At 52.6% G+C, this 20,991-nt stretch overlaps 8 protein-coding genes across 8 annotated transcripts; 4 read left to right on the forward strand and 4 right to left on the reverse strand.

The window, feature by feature from the left end:
- Positions 1-301: 301 nt before the first annotated feature.
- P170DRAFT_435480 (putative AP-3 adaptor complex subunit mu) lies at positions 302-2,645 on the reverse strand. The gene is made up of 3 exons (XM_024848943.1): positions 2,364-2,645; positions 1,887-2,306; positions 302-1,819 (listed from the first exon to the last, which is right to left on the reverse strand). The coding sequence occupies exons 1-3, from the start codon at positions 2,456-2,458 to the stop codon at positions 415-417; spliced, it is 1,920 nt and encodes a 639-aa protein (XP_024705582.1). The 5' UTR covers positions 2,459-2,645; the 3' UTR covers positions 302-414.
- On the forward strand, positions 2,546-3,078 carry P170DRAFT_435481 (uncharacterized protein). Its single transcript, XM_024848944.1, has 2 exons — positions 2,546-2,741; positions 2,815-3,078. Exons 1-2 carry the CDS (start codon positions 2,633-2,635, stop codon positions 2,994-2,996), a joined length of 291 nt encoding a protein of 96 aa, XP_024705583.1. The 5' UTR covers positions 2,546-2,632; the 3' UTR covers positions 2,997-3,078.
- Positions 2,999-4,467, reverse strand: P170DRAFT_435482 (uncharacterized protein). The gene has a single exon (XM_024848945.1). The coding sequence runs from the start codon at positions 4,222-4,224 to the stop codon at positions 3,436-3,438; it is 789 nt and encodes a 262-aa protein (XP_024705584.1). The 5' UTR covers positions 4,225-4,467; the 3' UTR covers positions 2,999-3,435.
- A 244-nt stretch (positions 4,468-4,711) lies between these two features.
- On the forward strand, positions 4,712-8,805 carry P170DRAFT_508487 (putative SNF2 family helicase/ATPase). Its single transcript, XM_024854580.1, has 4 exons — positions 4,712-5,020; positions 5,230-5,370; positions 5,439-8,390; positions 8,454-8,805. The coding sequence occupies exons 1-4, from the start codon at positions 4,907-4,909 to the stop codon at positions 8,565-8,567; spliced, it is 3,321 nt and encodes a 1,106-aa protein (XP_024705585.1). The 5' UTR covers positions 4,712-4,906; the 3' UTR covers positions 8,568-8,805.
- Positions 8,718-10,292, reverse strand: P170DRAFT_435484 (aspartic endopeptidase). Its single transcript, XM_024848946.1, has 3 exons — positions 9,915-10,292; positions 9,031-9,861; positions 8,718-8,968 (listed from the first exon to the last, which is right to left on the reverse strand). The coding sequence occupies exons 1-3, from the start codon at positions 10,254-10,256 to the stop codon at positions 8,918-8,920; spliced, it is 1,224 nt and encodes a 407-aa protein (XP_024705586.1). The 5' UTR covers positions 10,257-10,292; the 3' UTR covers positions 8,718-8,917.
- A 122-nt stretch (positions 10,293-10,414) lies between these two features.
- P170DRAFT_405211 (RNA methyltransferase) lies at positions 10,415-12,171 on the reverse strand (the record flags this gene model as incomplete). The annotated part of the gene is made up of 2 exons (XM_024846571.1): positions 10,415-11,753; positions 11,976-12,171. 2 exons carry the CDS (start codon positions 12,169-12,171, stop codon positions 10,492-10,494), a joined length of 1,458 nt encoding a protein of 485 aa, XP_024705587.1. The 3' UTR covers positions 10,415-10,491.
- Positions 12,172-12,385: 214 nt separating this feature from the next.
- P170DRAFT_435486 (putative chromatin remodeling complex subunit (Chd3)) lies at positions 12,386-17,365 on the forward strand. Its single transcript, XM_024848947.1, has 3 exons — positions 12,386-13,007; positions 13,073-16,649; positions 16,711-17,365. Exons 1-3 carry the CDS (start codon positions 12,513-12,515, stop codon positions 17,229-17,231), a joined length of 4,593 nt encoding a protein of 1,530 aa, XP_024705588.1. The 5' UTR covers positions 12,386-12,512; the 3' UTR covers positions 17,232-17,365.
- A 1,402-nt stretch (positions 17,366-18,767) lies between these two features.
- P170DRAFT_508491 (uncharacterized protein) lies at positions 18,768-20,466 on the forward strand (the record flags this gene model as incomplete). The annotated part of the gene is made up of 3 exons (XM_024854581.1): positions 18,768-19,208; positions 19,282-19,354; positions 19,421-20,466. 3 exons carry the CDS (start codon positions 18,768-18,770, stop codon positions 20,464-20,466), a joined length of 1,560 nt encoding a protein of 519 aa, XP_024705589.1.
- Positions 20,467-20,991: the final 525 nt, after the last annotated feature.

Here is a 20,991-nt window from a genome sequence, read left to right on the forward strand (position 1 = left end):
TTACTCAGAAGAGGAAATTTGTTTCGTAGTGCTGATGCTGTCGATTATTTGTGTTCTTGTTGGGCACTGAGTATGTATCCTGTGGGGGCATTGTTTCATACAATTAGTTAATGGTATGGTAATAGATGGAAGATCATAGAAGATATGTTAAGAAGTCATATCATTATTCATAGCAACCGCGATGCCAACCGACATCAACTCAGTAACATGGTTATAGTTATAGTTATAGTTATCAATAGTCTATAGAAGGGAAGATCACCGAAGCAAACAACGGGAAAGAAAAAAAAAAAGATCATCATAAGCCATATTCATTTCATTCAATTCACATATAGCCAAAGATCAGATAGATACCATCCAAACTTTACTTTTTTACTCATTTTTTTTTTTTTCAACTGTATTGCATCCTTCCGGTATTTAACACCTTCGTTCGACGCCCTTGCGACTCACACACAGGTACTTGACCCCCTTGTAGGGCTTCACGCCCTCGCCGAGGCCGCGACTTCGGCGCGGGTCGATGTTCAGACTGTCGACTTTGATGCCGGAGGGGAGCCAGCCTCGCACGGAGAAGGAGACGGAGGCCGAGTTGGGCATCAGGTTGGCGTTGAGTTGCGATTTGGTCTTGCGGGGGGCGGTGTGGAAGATGGAGTCTTGGTTTTGGGGAGGAGGGGGAGGGGGGAGGGCAGACGAGGAGGAGGAGGGATCTTGTTGCGGTTGAGGGGCTGGAGGCTCGGCTTGGGGGTCGTCGGGTTGTTGCGAGTCCGGATCGGGGGTCTGGTTGTCCGCGTCGGAGGTGGGAGGGAGCGCGTTGGCGGCGCGAGAGGACTTCTTGACCTTCTTCTTTTTCTTCTTCTTGGTCTTGCGCTTTATGGTGTCGGCTTCGGCGTTCTGGTAGGAGGTGGAGGCGGAGGCGTCGTAGTAGCCTTGGAGGAGGTTGGCGTCCTGGTCGACGTCTTCGACGTCGTCATCGAGGTCGTCGTCGACGGGCTGGTAGCCCACAACGGTGCATCGGAGAACTGCGGTGCCGGACACGGTGCCCGCATCTTTGGTCGGGACGCGCCATTCGAGGGTGTGGCTGTTGGGTGAGAATACGGCGTCGCCGCGACTGGCTTGCATGTCTGTGATGTTGCGGACGGACTTTGGAATGGGCACCGAGACCACGACGTCTTCGAGAACCGGTCCTGACGAGTTCCCTCCGCCTCCGAGGAACGACGGCGTCGAGGTCCCGGATCCGCCTCGTCCTGCACCGGGGCGGTTGGTGGAGGGTTGCCCAGGGAAGTTAGTGTTGAGAAGGAGCCGGACCTCGAACTCGGAGCCAGCTGTGCCAAGGGATTTGCGAATGTTGACGGAGGCAGGCAGAAAGATCTTCTCCATGTATTTGGGTGGCTGGTCGAGACTAGCGTCCATGGGAAGGAGGTCAACCTCGTACCCTGCCAGAATGAATCGTCCATCTGGAGGCACGAAGCTGAGCTCTCCGGGCTTTTCTCTCCATCGGGCCAGTCGGACGCAGGGATGGAACACGGGAAGGTCGACCTTGCGCCCGATGGCCTGCTGCCCGCCCGGGGTGGTCAAGGATAGAAGGAGGTCGGGAACGCCGGAGATCTTGGCCGTGAAAGCAATCGTTCCAGATACTAAGGCCGACAGTAATCGCCCTGACGGTGCCATCGTCACCGAGAGCGATTCGATGATGTCCACGTATAGTTCATTGGAGGTATGCCGTACGCCGGACCTCCTCCACGGGATCGCCGGGCCTTGGGCAGCGGCATTGGCAGCTAATGATTGCTTGAGGGGGTTGGTGGATCCTAGAATAGGTGTTGACGAGCTTCATTTCATCATCAACAGTCAGCTTCCGGCATTTGCTACCGTTTGATGACCGGGGATATACGAACCCCGGCAACCCGACACCTCCCAGCAACTTCCCCATCCATCCCGGCATTTCTACCACCTCCTGTATGGCATTGGACTCCGTGTTACATACGATGCCCGCATCGCACATTTCATGGAGAAGCTGTGCAACCACATCATAGTTCGCCTGCACCTTGGACGAGAGAAGCGGCGCACCGACGAAATCCTCGAGTATATCAACGACGCGATGCAGGAACTCCAACACCAGGAGGGGTTCCGTGTCGACTTCGGAGAGCGCGAGAAACAGCAAATTGGACTGGACGATCGAGAACACCGTCACCGGTGGAGTAGCGCTAGGGAGATATAGAAGCGACGGACGGGGGGCCGGATGTTCAAGGTAGAGGGGCAGGATCGCTGCCGCGGAGGGCGGACGGGAGCGATAGACCTGCTCTACCAGCGGGCTACTGCAGGTGCGAAGTCAGTGGGGGAGGTTGAAATGGGGGTGGAAACCAGCAACATACTTCTGCTCATCGTAGATGTACAGCGCATCGATCTCGCCGCTCATCATGCCGGCGGGGGGTGTCTGGAGTGGAGAGAGAAGCCAGCAGGCAGTCATGGATCATGCGCCGGGGATGAAATGCGCTCCGTTCTGCCGCCGATCGCCGCCCTCGTCGCCTTTCTTGTCATCGTCAATGATCGACAGGCCTTGCGAGCTTCTCGAATCTCCGTTTTCCGGGTCGGTTTTCTCGAATTCCTCAGTCCCTCCAGTATCGCTTGCCCCGGTGTCTCGATGGCAGGGTCCTCAGAAAATAACCGCAACTGGGAGGTCCAGTCCGAAGATGCGAAACGCCTACTAGCCGAAGATAAATACGATGATTGTCTGTCGTGCCGAGTTACCGGTGAGTTGGGACTTTGCGCTCCGTAACTGGATGATGTGCTGCAGAATGTCTGACGCCGATGCGATGCATCCAGGTTCCGCTGCATTTATTGGTCTCGGAGTATACAGTTATTACACGGGAATGAGCAATCTACGCAAGCAGGAGACGGCCGGCATGTTGCATGCTACGAAATATAAAATGGGCTCCCGACAACTCGGCATCGCAACCATCTCCGCGACGTTGGTGGGCATGGGGATCTACAGGGCTCTCAACTGATGATTGGGATGAGATGGCGTCACAATGTTATGTATACTAGCAGAAACTCTCTATGTTACAAATATCTCATACATGAATGCTGCTGCCGTAGAACAATGGGCTGCAACCCAATAATAAGAATGCATGCGATTTCAAGCATCACAATAACTGCCTCACTGGGTATCGCCATATCTTAATAACCTCTATATGTTTCGACCTTATAACGAGCAGAAAGAGAATAGAAACGAAAATGGTGGTGGAAGAAGAAAGAACAACATGAAGAAAAAGAAAATAAAATAAGTAGATGAAAAATGAAGATAAAAGATAGAAACCATAAGAGGCAATCGAAAAAACAAAAATGCAACTCCCACAAAATGCACCGAGAATGTAGAAAGGGAATCAACCGCTGCGTGTCCGTAAGAATACTATGATCGTCCAAATTCGTCGAGTTTCATATTCTCTAGGTGAACCGCCCGCGTTTGCCGCCTCCAAATATATCCCTATTTCCGAGGCCCGACAGGTCGAAAAAGTCGGGAACGGCAAATTTTCGCTTGGATCCTATTCCCACCGAGGGCTCTCGTGTTGAGGTTCGAGGGTTCGTTCGAGACAGGTTGCCATGGCGGTTGGGCTGGCGAGAGTTTCGGGGCAGGACAGACACGCTCACGGGCGCTCCATCGGAAGATACCCCGGAAGAGCCATCTGAAGGTTGCATATCGATATCATGTTCCTGTAGCTGCGGGAAGGACGGTCCGGCTGAGAAGGTAAAAACGGTCGGTTTGTCCAGGGTGTTTGCTTCGACGACGGCTGGGTTGGAAGGCGTCGGTTGTTGGGCAGCAGGAGTTGATTCATCCACCGAAGGCGATGCTGCCTTCGCCGGCTGGCGAGGAGTTACTGGCTCATGGTGATCCTTGCGAGCCCCAGCGGAAGGAGAACCGCCGTTGTGCTTCTCGACATCGTCATCGTCGCTGGGGGTTCCCGTTCCGTCACTCCGCTCGGTGGCCCATTGTCGGATCTTCCAGCCTTCCCCATCTCCAAGACCGATGTTCTCCCGATCTAGAAACTGCAACAGATCCTCAATGGCCTCCTGGTAGCCAGACTGCTTGGCTTGTGCCTGCTCGCAGACAGCATTCTTGTAGAGGTTGGTGACTGACAACGCAGCGGCCTTGAACGATTGCAAAAGTTGCTCGGGGGGCTGGGGACGGGGCGTAGAGCTCGGCAGGGAGGTGTTGAGCGATCTCATGGAATCCATGTCGAGGGGGGCTGCAGCGTTCGAGCTGCAGTATGATCTTCAAGCAACGAGTCCGCTAGTGCCGCTAAGAGGGGTCAGGTGAACCGTGCTTCGAGGGCAAATAAGGGAGTACAGGTGGTCCAAAGGATGCCCAGAAATTAAAGGGAAGGCCAATTATACAAAAGAAAGGTAAGGGAGAGTCGTGGAGGAGGGAAATCGAAGGAAGGAGGGCCGAGTCGAGGGCAAACCGAAGTTGAGATGAGGAGGGATGGGTCACGATACAGTCCTGCAGATGATCTTTCTTTGCTTCTGACCCGGTAACGTGACCCACCGCGGGGAAACTTGTCTTCCGCGGTTGGCTGACTCAGCCCTGACTCAGCTGCAGGTTCGCGTCTCCCGTCCAATCAGCGCGTGACCTGGCCGCGCTTCTCCGGCAGAATTGCCTTTGCCATCCCGGCGCGCGACTGGCGGACGGGATGCTTCTTTCGTCCTTCATCATCCTTTGTGGCTTGCGATCTCCCTCCCTTTCTCGCAACTTGGACGCCAATTCCTGAGTCGCTTCACTTGAACGCAACCCACTCCCAGCGCCGTGGGTCGTACGTCTCTCCTTCTTTAGTCCCATTGTCTCCCGTCGGCTTGTTGGAACGCCTCGGGGCGTGTTGGACCCTACCTTCTCCATACACACATTGCGCTGAACACCAAAATGGCGCCGGCCCCGACCTCAGACCCGCCATCCCAGGCGGATACGCCTATGACCGATGCCAATGAGGAGCCCGTCACGTCAGTTCCTGTCGATGGTCCGGACGCGCATATGACGGTAAGTTAGGATAAAGACCGCAGTATCTACTTTTCGCGAACGCCTTTAACTACCTGGCTGTCTTGGGTTTTCTATTTGCTCGATGGTAGATCTTATCTATCGCACTCTGGCTGTCTGGAGTCGGGAACTAAGAAACACGAGACCGCGCAGGAATTGCGATTCGGTCAAATACAAATTCTAGCTCAGATGTTAACTTTGGCGCAATGCAGGACTCCGATACCAACCCGAACACCACAGCAAGCAGTGTTGCAGGCGACACAGCCCACGATGGGCGGAGGAAAAGATCCGAGGCCTTCAACATGAGAAAGAACATTCTGGGTAAAAAACACGGTCGTCTGGATGAGTCTAAGGTAGAGTAACCCTCATGGGCTGTGTCAAGTTTATTACGGTCACTTATCTGCTTTCGGCGGCACTTTAGGAAGATGATTCAATTCGACGATTTCGCTACCTTCTCGGGCTGACCGACCTGTTCCGTCATTTCATCGAAACGAACCCCAACCCTCGAATCAAGGAGATTATGGCGGAAATCGACCGACAAAATGCGGAGGAGGAGGCAAAGGCTCGCAAGGGCTCATCACGGACGGGCGGTGCTGGTGGCGATCGACGTCGCCGGACGGAACAAGAGGAAGATGCGGAGCTACTGAAGGATGAGAGGAGCGGCGGCGAAACCGGCACCGTCTTTCGCGACTCCCCACCGTTTGTCCACGGCGAGATGCGTGACTACCAAATCGCGGGTCTGAACTGGCTTGTATCCTTGCACGAGAACGGTATCTCGGGTATATTGGCAGACGAGATGGGTTTGGGTAAGACCTTGCAGACGATTTCTTTCCTTGGGTACCTCCGCTATGTCTGTGATATCCCCGGGCCTCATCTTATCGCGGTTCCCAAGTCCACGCTCGACAACTGGAAGCGAGAGTTCATGAAATGGACCCCCGACGTCAATGTTCTTGTGCTTCAAGGCGACAAGGAAGAGCGCCACAAGCTGATCAACGAACGACTTCTCGACGAGAACTTCGATGTTTGCATTACGAGTTACGAAATGGTCCTTCGAGAGAAATCTCACCTCAAGAAATTTGCTTGGGAATACATCATCATCGACGAGGCCCATCGGATTAAGAACGAGGAATCGTCCCTTGCGCAAATCATTCGTGTGTTCAACTCTCGGAATCGCTTGCTCATCACCGGTACCCCGCTTCAAAACAACCTCCACGAACTCTGGGCGCTTCTGAACTTCCTTCTGCCTGACGTTTTTGGTGACTCGGAAGCTTTCGACCAGTGGTTCTCTGGCCAGGACTCCGATCAGGATACTGTCGTGCAACAGCTTCATCGAGTGCTCCGGCCATTCTTGCTTCGTCGTGTCAAGAGTGATGTTGAAAAGAGTTTGCTTCCCAAGAAAGAGCTCAATTTATATGTGCCCATGTCCGAGATGCAGGTGAAATGGTATCAGAAGATTCTCGAAAAGGACATCGATGCTGTGAACGGTGCCGCTGGGAAGCGAGAATCTAAGACTCGTCTGCTGAACATTGTCATGCAGCTCCGGAAATGCTGCAACCACCCCTACCTTTTCGAGGGCGCCGAGCCTGGCCCGCCCTATACGACCGACGAGCATCTCGTCTTCAATGCCGGCAAGATGTCCATTCTGGACAAGTTGTTGGCGCGGATGCAGAAACAAGGAAGTCGGGTACTTATTTTCTCGCAAATGAGTCGTGTTCTTGATATTCTGGAAGATTACTGTGTATTCCGAGAGTACAACTACTGCCGTATCGACGGTACTACGGCCCATGAGGACCGAATCGCTGCCATCGATGATTACAACAAGCCGGATTCTGACAAATTTGTTTTCCTCCTCACGACACGAGCCGGTGGTCTCGGTATCAACTTGACGTCTGCGGACATTGTCGTGCTTTATGACAGTGATTGGAACCCTCAAGCGGATCTGCAGGCCATGGATCGTGCTCACCGTATCGGTCAGACCAAGCAGGTGGTCGTCTTCCGTTTCGTCACCGAGAACGCGATCGAGGAGAAGGTTCTGGAGCGTGCGGCGCAAAAGTTACGTCTCGATCAGCTTGTCATTCAACAAGGCCGTGCGCAGCAGCAGACCAAGAATGCTGCCTCAAAGGATGAGCTCCTTGGCATGATCCAGCATGGAGCCGCCAATGTCTTCGGTAACAATTCTAACTCGGCATCTCTGTCTGCCGAAAACCAAATATCCGACAATAGCTTCGAGGATATTATGCGCAAGGGTGAGGAGCGAACCGTCGAGCTGAACAAGAAATACGAAAAACTGGGTATCGATGATCTGCAGAAATTCAGCTCCGAGAGCGCTTACGAATGGAACGGCCAGAATTTCACCGAGCGTAAAAAGGACATCGGCATGAACTGGATCAACCCGGCGAAGCGTGAGAGAAAGGAACAGTTCTACTCCATCGACAAGTACTACCGACAAGCCCTGGCCACTGGCGGTAGAACTGCTGATCCAAAGCCCAAGGCGCCGCGAGCTCCCAAACAGATCGCTGTTCACGATTGGCAATTTTTCCCGCCAGGGCTCCAGGAGCTCCAGGAGAAGGAGACCGCGTACTTCCACAAGGAGATCGGATACAAGGCCGTTCTAGCCGATGGCCCCGAGGAAGAGCTCAGCGAACGTGAGGCCGAGCGCGATCTTGAGCAACAAGAAATCGACAAGGCAGTTCCTTTGACCGAGGACGAACAAGAGCAAAAGGCGAAGATGTCCGAAGAAGGATTCTCGACCTGGAATCGCCGTGATTTCCAACAGTTTGTCAACGGGTCAGCCAAGTTTGGACGCACTGATTACGATGGGATTGCCACCGAAGTGGACAGCAAAGAGCCCGACGAGATTGAGGAATACGCTCAAGTTTTCTGGGACCGGTACACTGAGATCCAGGATTATCCCAAGTATCTTCGGGTCATCGAACAGGGCGAGGAGAAGCTTCGCAAGATGAACCACCAACGCAAAATGCTCCGCAAGAAGATGGAGATGTACCGCGTTCCCCTCCAGCAACTCAAGATAAACTACACCGTGTCCACGACCAACAAGAAGGTCTACACCGAAGAGGAAGATCGGTTCCTACTAGTGATGCTGGACAGATACGGGGTTGATGGGGAAGGTCTCTATGAGAAGATCCGGGACGAGATCCGTGAATCACCTCTCTTCCGCTTCGATTGGTTCTTCCTCAGCCGAACCCCCGTGGAGATTGGGCGTCGTTGCACCACTTTATTGAATACGGTCGCCAAGGAGTTCGAGCCTGGCGATGGGAAAGCCAACGGCGAAACCAAGGGCCGTGGACGTGACGAAGATGTCGAAAACGAGGAAGATGGCCCACCAGCCAAGAAGAAGACCAAGGGCGCCGTGGTAAGTTCCTTTTTGCTTCATCGCTCGAGACCCATTCCAGACCGTCTCGCTAACTACCCCCAGAACAAACAGGTCAAGGCTGTCAAGGGCAGTGCCAAGGGCAATTCTCCATCCTCGTCACGAGCGGCCAGCGTGTCGTCGAACACCGCTTCGAAATCGAAGAGCCGAAAGAAATAAAATCTCGAGCATGGTTTTCTTTTTTTGATCAACAGTTAGGTATTTGTTAGGGCTGGTAGGTAGTCTTGTTGGGAATATTGTTGGCCATGGATTTCCATATACGTCGGGTGGGGCGTTGGCTGATAGATGCCATTGTGTTTTATGATTGTTCTAACTCAATTTTCTTTTTGCATGTTCCTTGTACTATGAGAGCTATTTCCTATCAGATCAAATTCAAGATGTATACAAAAAGCAATAGAATGCTAATCCTATGACTCCTATCTCATAGAGCGTTGAGGCAGCACTAGGTCTATAGAACTGTCAATGATTGATCGGTCGTCGTTTGATAGTTGAGTCGACGCCAGCGACATTTAATTCGCGACCTGCGCTGCACCAAATCGAAGATTACCAACATCAAAGATCTGCAAGAACGTCAGTATTAACAACTTGGGATCATTCAACACGACCCAACAAAAAGACTTACTGCATATATCCCCTCCAAGAACGCAAGCCCCAGGACATCGAACTCCAACGACCCACGACTCTGGACCCCTCCATATACAAACTCAGGCTTAGCCTCAGAGAATCCCAGACTACCCTTCGGGATGCTAAACAGCTTTCCTCCAACATCTAGCTCAATCGTCGGCAGTTGATCGCGATCCGTATCTCGCGGGAACAGAAATCCCTGGCTTTCGCCATCGTAGAACGCGCCTGGGATAGCATCATAGATAGCCTGGCATGTCGTGTCCTCGAGCAAGGTCAGAGCTGCGTCGGTGTCAACGACGGCTCGATTCCCGGGTCGGTCGATGGATGTCCCTGCTACGTTTGCGGTAGTGGATTCGACACTCCAGAAACCATGCTGCTTGTCAATGGGTGTGTAGTGGATATCTTCTCCAGTGGGCTTGTCGATCTCCCCGAATGTAAAGAACGGCGTGTCTGAGTCGGAGTCACCCGAGGGACTGAATTTCGCGGTAAAGAGTTTGGTAGAGGCTGGTAGATCGTCTTGAACGAGCAAAGTCTCGACTAGGCTCTTGGCTTCGGGGCGAACGTTGGATATACTTCCGAATGCTAGTCCTAGTACGCCGTCTGCTGTGGCTTGGTCGAATCCCGAGGACATGGTGTCTGCGATGGCAACATGGGGCGATTTAATCGTCAAGTCACCAAGGGTGACATGGTCGGTTGCAGCGGAGCCAGAGGCCGAGGAATTATCCAAGTTCGAGACCTTCCACGCAGCTTGCTCGTCAATCGAGACGGTGCTTGATTTGACCGGGTCGTAAATCTTACGATCCCCCTGCGACTGGGAAGTCGACCGTACCTAGGTAGTCAGTGTCAGTAGAGCCCACACATGTGAACGGCGATGACACGCACCCAGACATCAGTTGACGCCGTATCAGGAACAAGGGCCAGGAACTGCGCAGGGGATCCGATGGAGACGGAAACGAAATACATGCTGTCGTTCTGGATGTCCTCGGCGTCTACCTGTTGCAGGTCCTTCTCGGAGAATTGCTTCTGCATCACATCGCGGAAGCGAACCCTGCCACCGACTGGTTTGGTCGTGAAGGGCCGACCGGTCTGGTGGATCGTACGACCGATGAAATAAGGACCATCTCGAGAGGGACGGATGCCGTATTTGCGGATTAAGTAGGCGTAGGATTTAATTCCGGATCGGCGGTAGTGGGCATTGTGGATGAGAGGGACTTTGGAGACCATGTTTATTTTATCCATCAATAGGTTTGGAGGGACAAGTAGGACAGAGTGAGGATCTAAATGCGATGACGACATCTGTAACAGGGGGAAGCGATCTAGCTGGCCCTAGGCTCGGAGGGCAGTGGCATGACGTAGATTGGTTTTGTGGTTTGCGATAATTGATTAGATTCGAGTGTTTATTTACTATTGTACATGGCTAAATATACAGTGTTTATTATGTCAATGGATTGTGTCTTCTTCACGCCCTAGTTTTCTCCTTCTGCGGCACGTCCGACACAGCAAGTGGAACCCGCAGAAACATCTCCATCAGCAGGGCAGCTGCAACGCTGACGTTGAGACTGTCGACGCGGGCTGGATCGGCCTCGACTCCCAGTTCTCCGCTGAATCGAGACCCGGGAATACTCACGATGGAGTCGGCATGAGATTTGATGTGGTTGCTCAGTCCGGCGCCCTCGCTGCCCATCATGATCACGCTGGGTGCTTGCGCGATGCCCAGACCACTGCCTGTAGCTGCGTCTCCACCAGCCGACAGGGAGTCCACAAACGTTGATCCGGGGCCCGGGGCGTCTGCGGCATAGAATCGCCAGCCGTTCTCCTTGGATCGTTGGATGAACTCGACCTCGTTGCGGACGTCGAAAAGAGTCATGTTCTCTGCAGCACCCGCAGAGGCCTTGATCGTGACAGGAGACAGTGGTGCCGAATTCTTACCCGCAAAGATGATGGCGTCAACTCCAAGGTAGTAGGACGAGCGGATGATGGCACCAAGATTCCCGGGATCGACAACGCCGTCCAGGAGTAGAAGCACTGGAAATCGTCTTCGATCTTTCGAGTGGTGGATCGCAATGCGGTTGTTCATGCCGTTCACCATCGCTTCTTCCCGGGATTGGCTTCCTAATTCCACGGAGAAGTGGTCTTCTTCAACAGAATCAACTTTCTTCAAGCTTTTCACGGGTAATTGGGGCAGATGGGATGCTTCAACAATGCAGCCATTATGAGGGCGACCGGCACTCATCTTATCGAGAAGGCGGTCCCAATCCCCGAAAGCCAGTTTCACCTTGATATCCTTGGCCAGGGCGATTTTGCGTAGTGCGTTCTTGGAGGGACTCAGTTCCTCGCCAGCGCTCAAATATAGATACAGGGTGTATAACTTGCGCCGGCTGCAACGCAAGGCAGCCTCCACTGCACTCGTCCCATAGATGAACTCCGACGCAGGTGAGGTATAAGGAAGGGTGTCCGGGACTTTTACGTTCTCCTTAACACGCTCCGGAAGCGTTTCTGTGGATCGATGAGGTTTGATCTTCTCTGCCTTTTTTGGCCGTTGGTTTTGCTGGGGTTCGTCCGCATCACGGCCCTTGCGATTGCCTGAGAATTTCTGGTGTTCGCGAGGCAATGCCCGAAATTTGCCAGTTTTGATGAACTCATCCTCGTCGAAGTCACTCATCGGCCGCTTTTCCTCATTTCTCCGGCGATCTTCAGTCCTTGGAGGTCTGGATTCTTTTGCTTGATCCTGTCGGCGGCCACTCTCACGGGGCGAGTCTCTGGCATAACTCCGATCTCCATCCCTGCGAGGCAAGTCTCTGAAATTCTGTCGGCGATCACCCTCACGGCGCGAATCTCGGGTATAATTTCGGGGTCCATCTTCACGGGGCGAGTCTCTGAAGCTCTGTCGGCGGCCACCGTCATGCGGCGCGCCTCTCACGTTTTGTCGACGTCCATCCTCACGGGGCGAGCTTCTGGCATTCTGTCGGTAGCCATCTTCTCGAGGCGAGTCCTTGACATTGGCTCGAGTCCTGCGGATGCCACGACCGATGGCGGAATTCAGAGACGCATATCTTACAGATGCCAAATGAGGGGGTGAAAATAATCTTGGAAATCGAAAATACGAGCGAACCGGAGTGGTCAAAGAGGAGGTCAACATTGAATCGGCGAAATGGAAGCAGCCACAGAAGAATGGCCACCAGCGACAGTCGTCAATCACCGCAGAAAAGACGATGTTTTTTCCGCCGCCGATAAGATAACCATCCGGGAGAACGTTGTTCCGCTGCAGTCTGGCGCGCGACGGCGCGTTTTGATCGGCGCAATATGACGCTTGCCCGCAATTTATCTCCCTCCTGCTCCTGTCCACGCCGTCTCGAATTGCTCCCCCCAATTCTGTCCCACAATCGTTCGGTGTTGATGGCGGGCTCCTCTCCTTTCACGTGGACGCGCTGATCGCTTCTCTCATTTCTTTCTTAATTTCTTTCATTGAAACCGGCCAAAATGGACTACGAATCGACCACCCAGATGAACGACGAAATTGTCGCTCAGCTCCTAGCTCAATTTAATAGCACCACTTCCGGCGCTGAGCCCCAGTCTCCTCCCCAGAACGAGGATGCCCTGCCGGAATATGCATTGGCTCAACAGGCTTTGGCTTCACACGCTCTTTTCGGGAATTCCTCGACAGAAGATCCGGCAGAATGTGACTTGACCCAAGACACCGTACCCGAGCATGCTGTGATCGAAACACCCCCAACGATGGAAGGCCTTGAGTTTGACAACGCTGGTGGATCAACTGCAGCTCAGTCTGCCAGAGCTGAAACAGCTGATCACATACCTCAAGCCACCCAATTGCCCCAGATCGAGATTCCTTTCCTTGCCGACACCCACGAATACGAGTTTCTGCCTGGTCACTTTGAAGTCCGCTGTGTGATCAGTGAAACGGACTCTACAAATGAGATTTATAAAGTCAAGTTGCGGAGCGGAGAGACCGAGACGGTTGGTTACTGACCTTACCCTACTCTCACTTCGACCTTCACTTATCCTAACTACTTGGCTCATAGTTTTCATCATCGCAACTCGAATCACTCACCAACGGACAAGAAGCTCTGATTGATTTTCAACTTACCGGACGGCGCAGCTTGACTCCTTCATCTACAGAAGAGGAGGAGGAGGAAGAAGACGACGACGAATCCTCTGATTCGCAACCTCTAGGGCGAGGTCGCCGCTCTACTCGGCTAAGGAATACCAGATTTACAGATTACTTTGACGGTGGTGGCAGCGACAGGATGAGTCGTTCGGTTGACTCTACCGATGATGTCTTCGCATCATCCCGGAGACCATCCAGGAAAACTGGCAGGCAGCGTCGATTGGGAAGAGGCCGCCGTGCCATATACTTGGAAGATTCAGATGCCGACAGTTATGATTCGGGCGCAAAGGGAACTCGATTTTCAACTCGTCAGCGAAAGAGCGCACGGGAGAACCTGCGCGATAGATACGAAGACGAGTTCTCCGAACACGAAGGAGGCTCCAAAAAACAGAAATTCTTCGGTGCCAGGGAAATCTTTCATACGGTCCCATCAGATGATCCCTTCCGACTCAAACATCGGGACTCATGCGACACTTGTCGCGAGACTGGAGATGACAATGCCAAAGGCCCTCTTGTATTCTGCCAGGGATGCACCAGTGCCTATCACCAACTTTGTCTCGGCCCAAGATCAACGCGGGAACATCTAGTCACCAAAATATCGGAAACACTTTTCCTCTTGCAATGCCGCCGTTGCCTGGGCGTCGCTTACTCAAAGGATTCTATCAATCCTCATTTAGGCCAATGTACCTCGTGCGAGGGTAAAGGAAACATGGCCGAGCCACTGAGGGAGCGATTAACGCCAAAGCAAGAGCAGCAGCTTCGCCAGGAGAATGATGGGAAAGACCCAATTACTACTGTGAATGAGACTCGCGTGAACAATGTCGATAATCTGCTCTTTCGCTGCACTTCTTGTCAGCGAGCTTTTCACTTCGAACACTTGCTTTCATCGTCCGATGAAATGTGCCAGGACTGTGTCTCGATCCCCGGAGAGATCGGCGCAATGGTCGCTTGGAGGCCAACGGATCCGAAGAATCTCTTACCTGGCTACACGGCAAATGTCCTGGAGGAATCAGACAAGGATTACCTGATCAAATGGAAGGACCAGCCCTATAGTCAGTCGACCTGGATGGATGGCACCTGGGTCTGGGGGGTCGTGAGCCACACTATGCGCCGCGCATTCCTCAGATCCGACAAAAGCCTGACGCCGTACATGACGACCGAGGAGGCTATTCCCGAGGACTTCATGCGGATTGACATCGTTTTCGACGTGCGATTCTCCACTAACGGCCCACGCAATCGGTCCGAAAATGCGGATAAGGCCCGGATAAATCAGGTATCCAAGGTCTACGTGAAGTACAAAGGCCTACCGTATGAGGATGTAGTCTGGGATTCGCCTCCAGATCCTAGCCAAACCGAGCGATGGAATGATTTCACAGCGGCTTACAATGACTGGGTTCGCCGCGACTACATCCACACCCCCGACACGCAATCCCTCAAGAAACATCTTGCTCATGTTCGAAAGCAAGACTTCAAAACAAGCGTCGTGAGAGATACTCAGCCGGAGATCATGACTGGAGGCGAGATAATGGATTATCAAAAAGACGGGATGAACTGGCTGTATTACATGTGGTTTAAACAGCAGAATGCCATTCTTGCCGATGAAATGGGTCTCGGAAAAACCATCCAGGTCATTGGATTATTCGCAACTCTTATACAAGACCACAAATGCTGGCCATTTTTGGTCGTCGTGCCCAACTCCACTTGTCCAAACTGGCGGAAGGAGCTCAAAACATGGGTGCCTTCTATCCGGGCAGTGACTTACTACGGATCCGCATTCTCGCGCAAACTCTCTCAGACGTATGAAATGTTTGGCAGCACTGGGAAAAGCGACCTCAGGTGTCACGTCGTTATAACGTCTTACGAGACCATGACCGATGATGCATCTCGCCGAGTCCTCTCTAAAGTCCCCTGGGGTGGATTGATTGTGGACGAGGGCCAGCGATTGAAGAACGACAAAAGTCAACTTTACGACGCCTTATCGCGGATTTCATGCCCGTTCAAAATCCTTCTTACCGGCACTCCTCTGCAAAACAACATTCGAGAACTGTTCAACCTTCTCCAGTTCCTCGATCCAACTCAGGATGCCGAAAGGCTGGAAGAGGAATTTGGAACTCTCTCGAAGGAGAACATCCCCAAGCTCCATGAGATGATCCGGCCATTCTTCCTCCGAAGAACCAAAGCGCAGGTGCTCACCTTTCTCCCGCCAGTCGCACAGATCATTGTGCCAGTCTCAATGACGGTGGTTCAGAAAAAGTTGTACAAATCCATTCTCGCAAAGGACCCAAAATTAATCAAAACCATCTTTCAACGAGAGGATGAGGGCGACCAGGCGCTGAAGCAAGCAGAGCGTCATAATCTGAACAACATTCTCATGCAGCTGCGAAAATGCCTGTGTCACCCTTTCATCTACAGCAAGGCCATTGAGGAGCGCAGTGCCAATGCGCAGGTGTCTCACAGGCACTTGGTGGATGCAGCCGGAAAGCTTCAGCTGTTGGAACTGATGCTGCCCAAACTCCAGAAACGTGGCCACCGAGTTTTGATTTTCAGCCAGTTTTTGGACAATCTCGATCTTGTTGAAGATTTCCTTGACGGACTGGGGCTTTTGCATCGTCGTCTCGACGGCCGGATGTCATCTCTTGAGAAGCAAAAGGTTATCGATGAGTACAATGCCGAGGGCTCGCAATATTTTGCTTTCCTCTTGTCTACGAGGTCGGGAGGCGTGGGAATCAACCTGGCCACGGCCGACACCGTCATCATCATGGACCCCGACTTCAACCCTCACCAGGACATGCAGGCACTGTCTCGCGCGCACCGTATTGGTCAGAAAAACAAGGTGCTTGTCTTTCAGTTGATGACTCGGGGAAGCGCCGAAGAGAAGATCATGCAGATTGGCAAGAATAAAATGGTTCTGGACCACGTTCTCATCGATCGCATGGATGCCGAGAATGACGATGGTCGCGATTTAGAGTCCATTCTTCGGCACGGAGCCCAGGCGCTGTTCGAAGACGACGACTCGCGTGATATCCAGTATGATTCTGAATCAGTCGATAAACTTCTTGATCGCAGTCAGGTGGAGCAAGCGCGCCCTCAATCGCCCGGCGAGGAAGGCAAGGGCGCCGAGTCGCAATTCAGTTTTGCTCGCGTTTGGGCCAATGACACCAACGATCTCAGCGATCAATTACAGAATACCGAGGAACCCGTGCCCAACGCCACCATCTGGGAGAAAATCCTTCAGGAGCGTGAGCAGGCAGCCGTCGAAGAAGCTCGACGTAAAACGGAAACCCTTGGTCGCGGCAAGAGAAAACGGACCACTGTTGATTATAGCCACGAGGTGGCAGAGGCGGCAGAGCCTTCTCCCGTGAAGCCGCGGCGCCTGCGCGATGCTGAAAGCGACAGAGAATTCGTTGCCGGAGACGCTGTAGAATCGGACGTGGATTCCTCCCCCGAGGTCGACTCGGATACCATGGAGCGGGAGGCTAGGAAACCCAAAGGTAAATTCCATTCTTGTCTCTTCTCCCGGTGTGGCATGGCATAGACTAACTGAAACCACAGTGCAACCTTTCAAACGCGTGTCTGTCACAACCGTTCCAGACCCCGCAGTGCCACCGGCCCTGGATGGCCATATGGACAACCGCCTATCGTGCCTCGCCTGCAACCAAATCCATCCGGTTGGCTACTGCCGTTTGAAATTGGCCGGGGTCGAGCACTGCGGGCTTTGTGGGTTGGCTCATTTTGGACATGCGCGCACCTGTCCTCACATCAGGTCTGAAACCCAAGTGGTCCGGATGTTGGAAGCTTTAAAGCAGAGCAACGAGGACCGCGACCTTATCCGCCAGGCCAAGAAATATCTAACCGGGGTGCGTGGGAATCTGGTGGCTGAGCAGAAGAGAAAGCGCGCCAGTCTTCTAGCCCTCGCCAATCCCGGGACGCCTGGGACTCCAGGCACTCCGGGCACTGCGAGCCCCATTCCTGCTGCCAACGATCCGCGCTTAGTAGCAGCTCAAGGCTTGCAATCGATGGGACCGTCGGCCCAGCTGCCTCTCGGGGGAAATCCGATCGATCGCCGTTTCTAGCTGGGGAATTCTAGGAGTCATGGACCTTTTCTGGGGGGCAGGATTGGGACGGTGCGGTGGTAATCTTGCTTTTAGTTTCTTTCTTTTTTTTTAATTCTGGTGTTTTGGGGGCATGGACGGGGTCAAAAGCATAACTGAGGCGCTGTACATACATAATTCTCCGATAATCGAAGTTCGATCTCCAGAGTCACATGAGCCCTCGTGATGACGACGGGATCCCCGAAGGCCGCTCTCTCCTCTAGACAACCCCTCCGTAGGTACAGGTGCTCAACAATCAATATTCATCGGGGGAGGGACTGGGGCAATGCCAGATACGCCAGACACCTCCGTTTGTGTTCCTTGTTTTCTGCTGACCAAGACCAGGCATAAGCTGGAACGCCGTTTGGAAGAGACGCATTCAACCGTCTAGGCCTAGGCTGTCCATCCGGAGACGAATCCTCTATGGTCCAAAATGAAAAGGGTCGAAGCGTCGGGAACCTTAGGGTGTTACAGGTCTCTCTCGACGTCATCACAAGAACTCGAGGATTTCTCGAGAAAGGGGGAAAGGAGGACCGGTAGGATATACACTGAGCACGGGGAATGGAAACCACCATGGATTCTACAGCAAGAAAGGACGAACGTAAACGGGAAACGGCACCAAGAGAAAAATCTAGGGGGCAAAACGGACCAGGCCAGCAATCCGGAGACGGGAAAGGACCAACAAGGGAAAGAAAGGAAGGCTGCAGCCATCCGAGCAGAAGGTTGTACATCCAGACTGGACAAACACTTGCTGCTTCTTATACGGCGCGCCTGCTCTCGCGGTGTGTGCCTTTCTTTTCTTTCTTTCCTCCCGGTTGTCTCTGTGGTTTTCTGCCGTTCCCCTTCTTATACGCCCCGTTCTCTTTTCCTTTCTCTCTTGTCTTTTTTCATTCTTCGGAGTTTTCCTTTAAAATTCGTTTTTCTTTTTCGTCTCTTAATGCTATAGTCCATGCTATTAGATTGTTGTCTTCTTTCCGGGGTGTTCCATTTCTTTCATCTCTGTTCAGCGTACTACATTGGATGATCTTCTGGTATTTCCTCGCTTGCTGGCTGGTCTACTTGCTTGTTCGCATAGCACTGGCTTTGCTTTGCTTTGCATGCCTTTGGAATCTTATATATCTGCCTGCTGCTTATAGTCTAGTCCCTAATCACCAACGGTTCACATTGCATCGCCCTGCGACCCCCCACTGGCTCCCAGTGAATGTTGCGGTCACTTTCTACCTAATCCCATCTCTTCAATTCACTGCCTCAGACCCTGCTTCGTGCCAACAGAATCTTCCACTCGCTCATCTTCCTCCTCCTTTTATTCCGCTCGCGCCCTTCTTCTTGCATCCTCTCTTCTTTCTCACCCACCTCCCTGTCCCCTGTTACATCCCCTGACGACATCCTCCAACTCCGTATCTCCCACCTTTGACACCGTTTAACTTTGATATACTCTCTGTCACCCTGTTCATCAATTCTTTTTACTCCAGCTCTTGAAAGTGTTTTTTACCATTTCTTCCTCAGAGAAACTGAAACATGTCTTCTTCGATGCGCCCTCAGTTCTTTTGCACCCGCCCTAATGGCACTCTCACCCCGCTGATCGCCGTCGACGAGCTGCCTCCCCATATTTCTATTCGCGGAGCTCCTCGTACTCTGTCTTCTAATGAGACTCAAGGAATGACCAGCTTGGGAACTGTGGGCTCAAGGCCTCAATCATACGTTGTTGAGAGTACGACTGCAGTTGCGACTCGTACTTCGCCAACCAGTGCGAACGGTCATCGCTCCAGAGACTTTGATTTGCAGAACGCACTCTTGCGCCTCGCTTCTGATGAGACTGTTCCCGCTTCCCAGCGCCTGGCCGTGAACAATATGCTCCAGCACGGGGCGCCTCAGAACTGGACCATGAACAACCCTACGAGCAGCAACTGGCTGGTCCCTAGCGGAAACGGTGGCTCGAGTGGTGGTGGTTTGAGACAGGTAAGTGAAATTGGCTTTGTGCGAGCTTAAATCGAGTCGCGGCTGACATGTTTCACCGTTCTTCGGATTCCAGGGCAATCCTTTGACCAAGAAAGAGTTCTGCTCTTATTGGATCAGACATGGTGAATGCGACTACCAGCAACAGGGTAAGATCTGGTGCAGTTGATACACAAACTGAGACGACCGTCAATCAGCTGACTTTGGCTCTGCAGGATGCCTTTACAAGCATGAAATGCCCAGGGACTTAGCCACCTTAGAGAAGCTGGGTCTGCGCGATATCCCTCGTTGGTTCCGTGAGAAGTACAACATCCCGAGTCTTATCCCAGGCGGCGGGCATGGTCACCCACGGGCCCAAGCTGGTAGCCATGGACAGCATTGGAAAGAGGATGTACCGGACCGCACCGGCGTGAAGTCAATTCAATATCCGTCACATTTGGATCTGAACGGGGCGGTTGATACTTCCGACGTGGAGAAAGGTCCAAAGCAGAAGAGTCCGAGCTATACCACTTCACAGCAGAGCTCGATGGTGGTTCCTGCTCCGCGCTCTGGCTTCTCAACCAGTAACTCCCCGAAAGTCACGAGTCACCAGAAGCAGTCAGGCAAGCACGGAAGTCAGTATACCTCGGCCGCTAAAAGGCATGACCTTTTGACATTTGAACCTCTGCCGGAATATCCGTCTCTGAACGCCATGGGTCCGGGTGTTGGCGCATTGACTTATCCCACTGCTCGAGATGACCCCGAATCTCTCGATAGGGCCCAGCATGAGGACTTCATCCGTAACATGCAGGCTCTCATGCCCAACCCCGAATTCTTGCCTAATCCCTTTGATGTGACTTCCGGTCAGAATCGTTCAAGGAAGGCGCAGAGGTCTCGCCGCCTGTATCAGCCTCGTCCTCAGCTTACCGGACCTGAGGCTAGATTTGACAGTCCGGATTATGACACTTACAAAAACATTAACCCCTTGGTCGCTGCGGGTCCAAGCGGCACTTCTTCCCTTCCCAAGGATAGCACTGGCTCTCAGTTCGCAAGTTCCATCACTGGCCCTGCTACCGAGGCTCCTAATCGTGGTGTCTCTCCGTCTGCGCATTCCTCCTCCTCGTCTCACGTGTCTGAGCGCAGTCCCAAGGTTATCCAGCCTCAGGCCGGCGACAAAGATCACGGCCTCATGCCGAGCCCTATTGGAAGCAAGAGAGCTCAGCAGAAGAAGCCCATGATATCCACCGACTTCTTCAAGCTCAACACCGGACATGGAAAGTGAGAGCGAGTATTCTGTATCATGTCGATCCGTGATCACAGCACACCAGACACCCTTCCTAATCGCTGTTCTTTCGTTCTCTCCCCTTTTTATTTACCATCTTGTTACCTTTGAATTTTATTTACGACTTCGCCCATGAGGACCCCAAGCTTCCTCGGCTCTTGATGATATGATAAACCGAATCACGACAACCCTCGCCTAAATATACCGCCCTGTGAAGCCGGCAAATGTTTATGAATGGGGTGGACGGGTTTACAATGAACGAGCAAAATGACGAAACGACTTTCTTTTTCAAAGTTCAAACAAAACCAAAAGCAAAAAACAAGAAAAAAAATCCTTCCGTTCTCTCGTGTCTCTTATCGACTTTGTTGGATGAAAAACACACTCACCAAGGATATGATGTGGTCTTCACTGATACGAAGGTTAGAAATACAATGACTGTGCAATCTGAACTGGATAGACCTGTCTAGTTTCTTCCTCGCAACGGTTATTTCTGTGGCAATGGTCAATGAGTCTCTCTCTTGATCT

This window comes from Aspergillus steynii (genome assembly GCF_002849105.1).
Source record: "Aspergillus steynii IBT 23096 chromosome Unknown P170scaffold_3, whole genome shotgun sequence".
NCBI lineage: Eukaryota > Fungi > Ascomycota > Eurotiomycetes > Eurotiales > Aspergillaceae > Aspergillus > Aspergillus steynii.

What these genes read in the sequence shown, in the direction of transcription:
- P170DRAFT_435480 (XM_024848943.1), bottom strand. Translation starts at nt 2,458, where the DNA reads ATGACTGCCTGCTGGCTTCTCTCTCCACTCCAGACACCCCCCGCCGGC. An exon ending in TACATCTACGATGAGCAGAA is followed by an intron (nt 2,307 to 2,363) that starts GTATGTTGCTGG and finishes TCGCACCTGCAG; the next exon opens with TAGCCCGCTGGTAGAGCAGG. An exon ending in GGAGGTGTCGGGTTGCCGGG is followed by an intron (nt 1,820 to 1,886) that starts GTTCGTATATCC and finishes GATGAAATGAAG; the next exon opens with CTCGTCAACACCTATTCTAG.
- P170DRAFT_435481 (XM_024848944.1), top strand. Translation starts at nt 2,633, where the DNA reads ATGGCAGGGTCCTCAGAAAATAACCGCAACTGGGAGGTCCAGTCCGAA. An exon ending in TCTGTCGTGCCGAGTTACCG is followed by an intron (nt 2,742 to 2,814) that starts GTGAGTTGGGAC and finishes CGATGCATCCAG; the next exon opens with GTTCCGCTGCATTTATTGGT.
- P170DRAFT_435482 (XM_024848945.1), bottom strand. Translation starts at nt 4,224, where the DNA reads ATGGATTCCATGAGATCGCTCAACACCTCCCTGCCGAGCTCTACGCCC.
- P170DRAFT_508487 (XM_024854580.1), top strand. Translation starts at nt 4,907, where the DNA reads ATGGCGCCGGCCCCGACCTCAGACCCGCCATCCCAGGCGGATACGCCT. An exon ending in GTCCGGACGCGCATATGACG is followed by an intron (nt 5,021 to 5,229) that starts GTAAGTTAGGAT and finishes GGCGCAATGCAG; the next exon opens with GACTCCGATACCAACCCGAA. An exon ending in GTCGTCTGGATGAGTCTAAG is followed by an intron (nt 5,371 to 5,438) that starts GTAGAGTAACCC and finishes GCGGCACTTTAG; the next exon opens with GAAGATGATTCAATTCGACG.
- P170DRAFT_435484 (XM_024848946.1), bottom strand. Translation starts at nt 10,256, where the DNA reads ATGGTCTCCAAAGTCCCTCTCATCCACAATGCCCACTACCGCCGATCC. An exon ending in CGGCGTCAACTGATGTCTGG is followed by an intron (nt 9,862 to 9,914) that starts GTGCGTGTCATC and finishes CTGACTACCTAG; the next exon opens with GTACGGTCGACTTCCCAGTC. An exon ending in TCTTGGAGGGGATATATGCA is followed by an intron (nt 8,969 to 9,030) that starts GTAAGTCTTTTT and finishes ACGTTCTTGCAG; the next exon opens with ATCTTTGATGTTGGTAATCT.
- P170DRAFT_435486 (XM_024848947.1), top strand. Translation starts at nt 12,513, where the DNA reads ATGGACTACGAATCGACCACCCAGATGAACGACGAAATTGTCGCTCAG. An exon ending in GGAGCGGAGAGACCGAGACG is followed by an intron (nt 13,008 to 13,072) that starts GTTGGTTACTGA and finishes CTTGGCTCATAG; the next exon opens with TTTTCATCATCGCAACTCGA. An exon ending in GGAGGCTAGGAAACCCAAAG is followed by an intron (nt 16,650 to 16,710) that starts GTAAATTCCATT and finishes CTGAAACCACAG; the next exon opens with TGCAACCTTTCAAACGCGTG.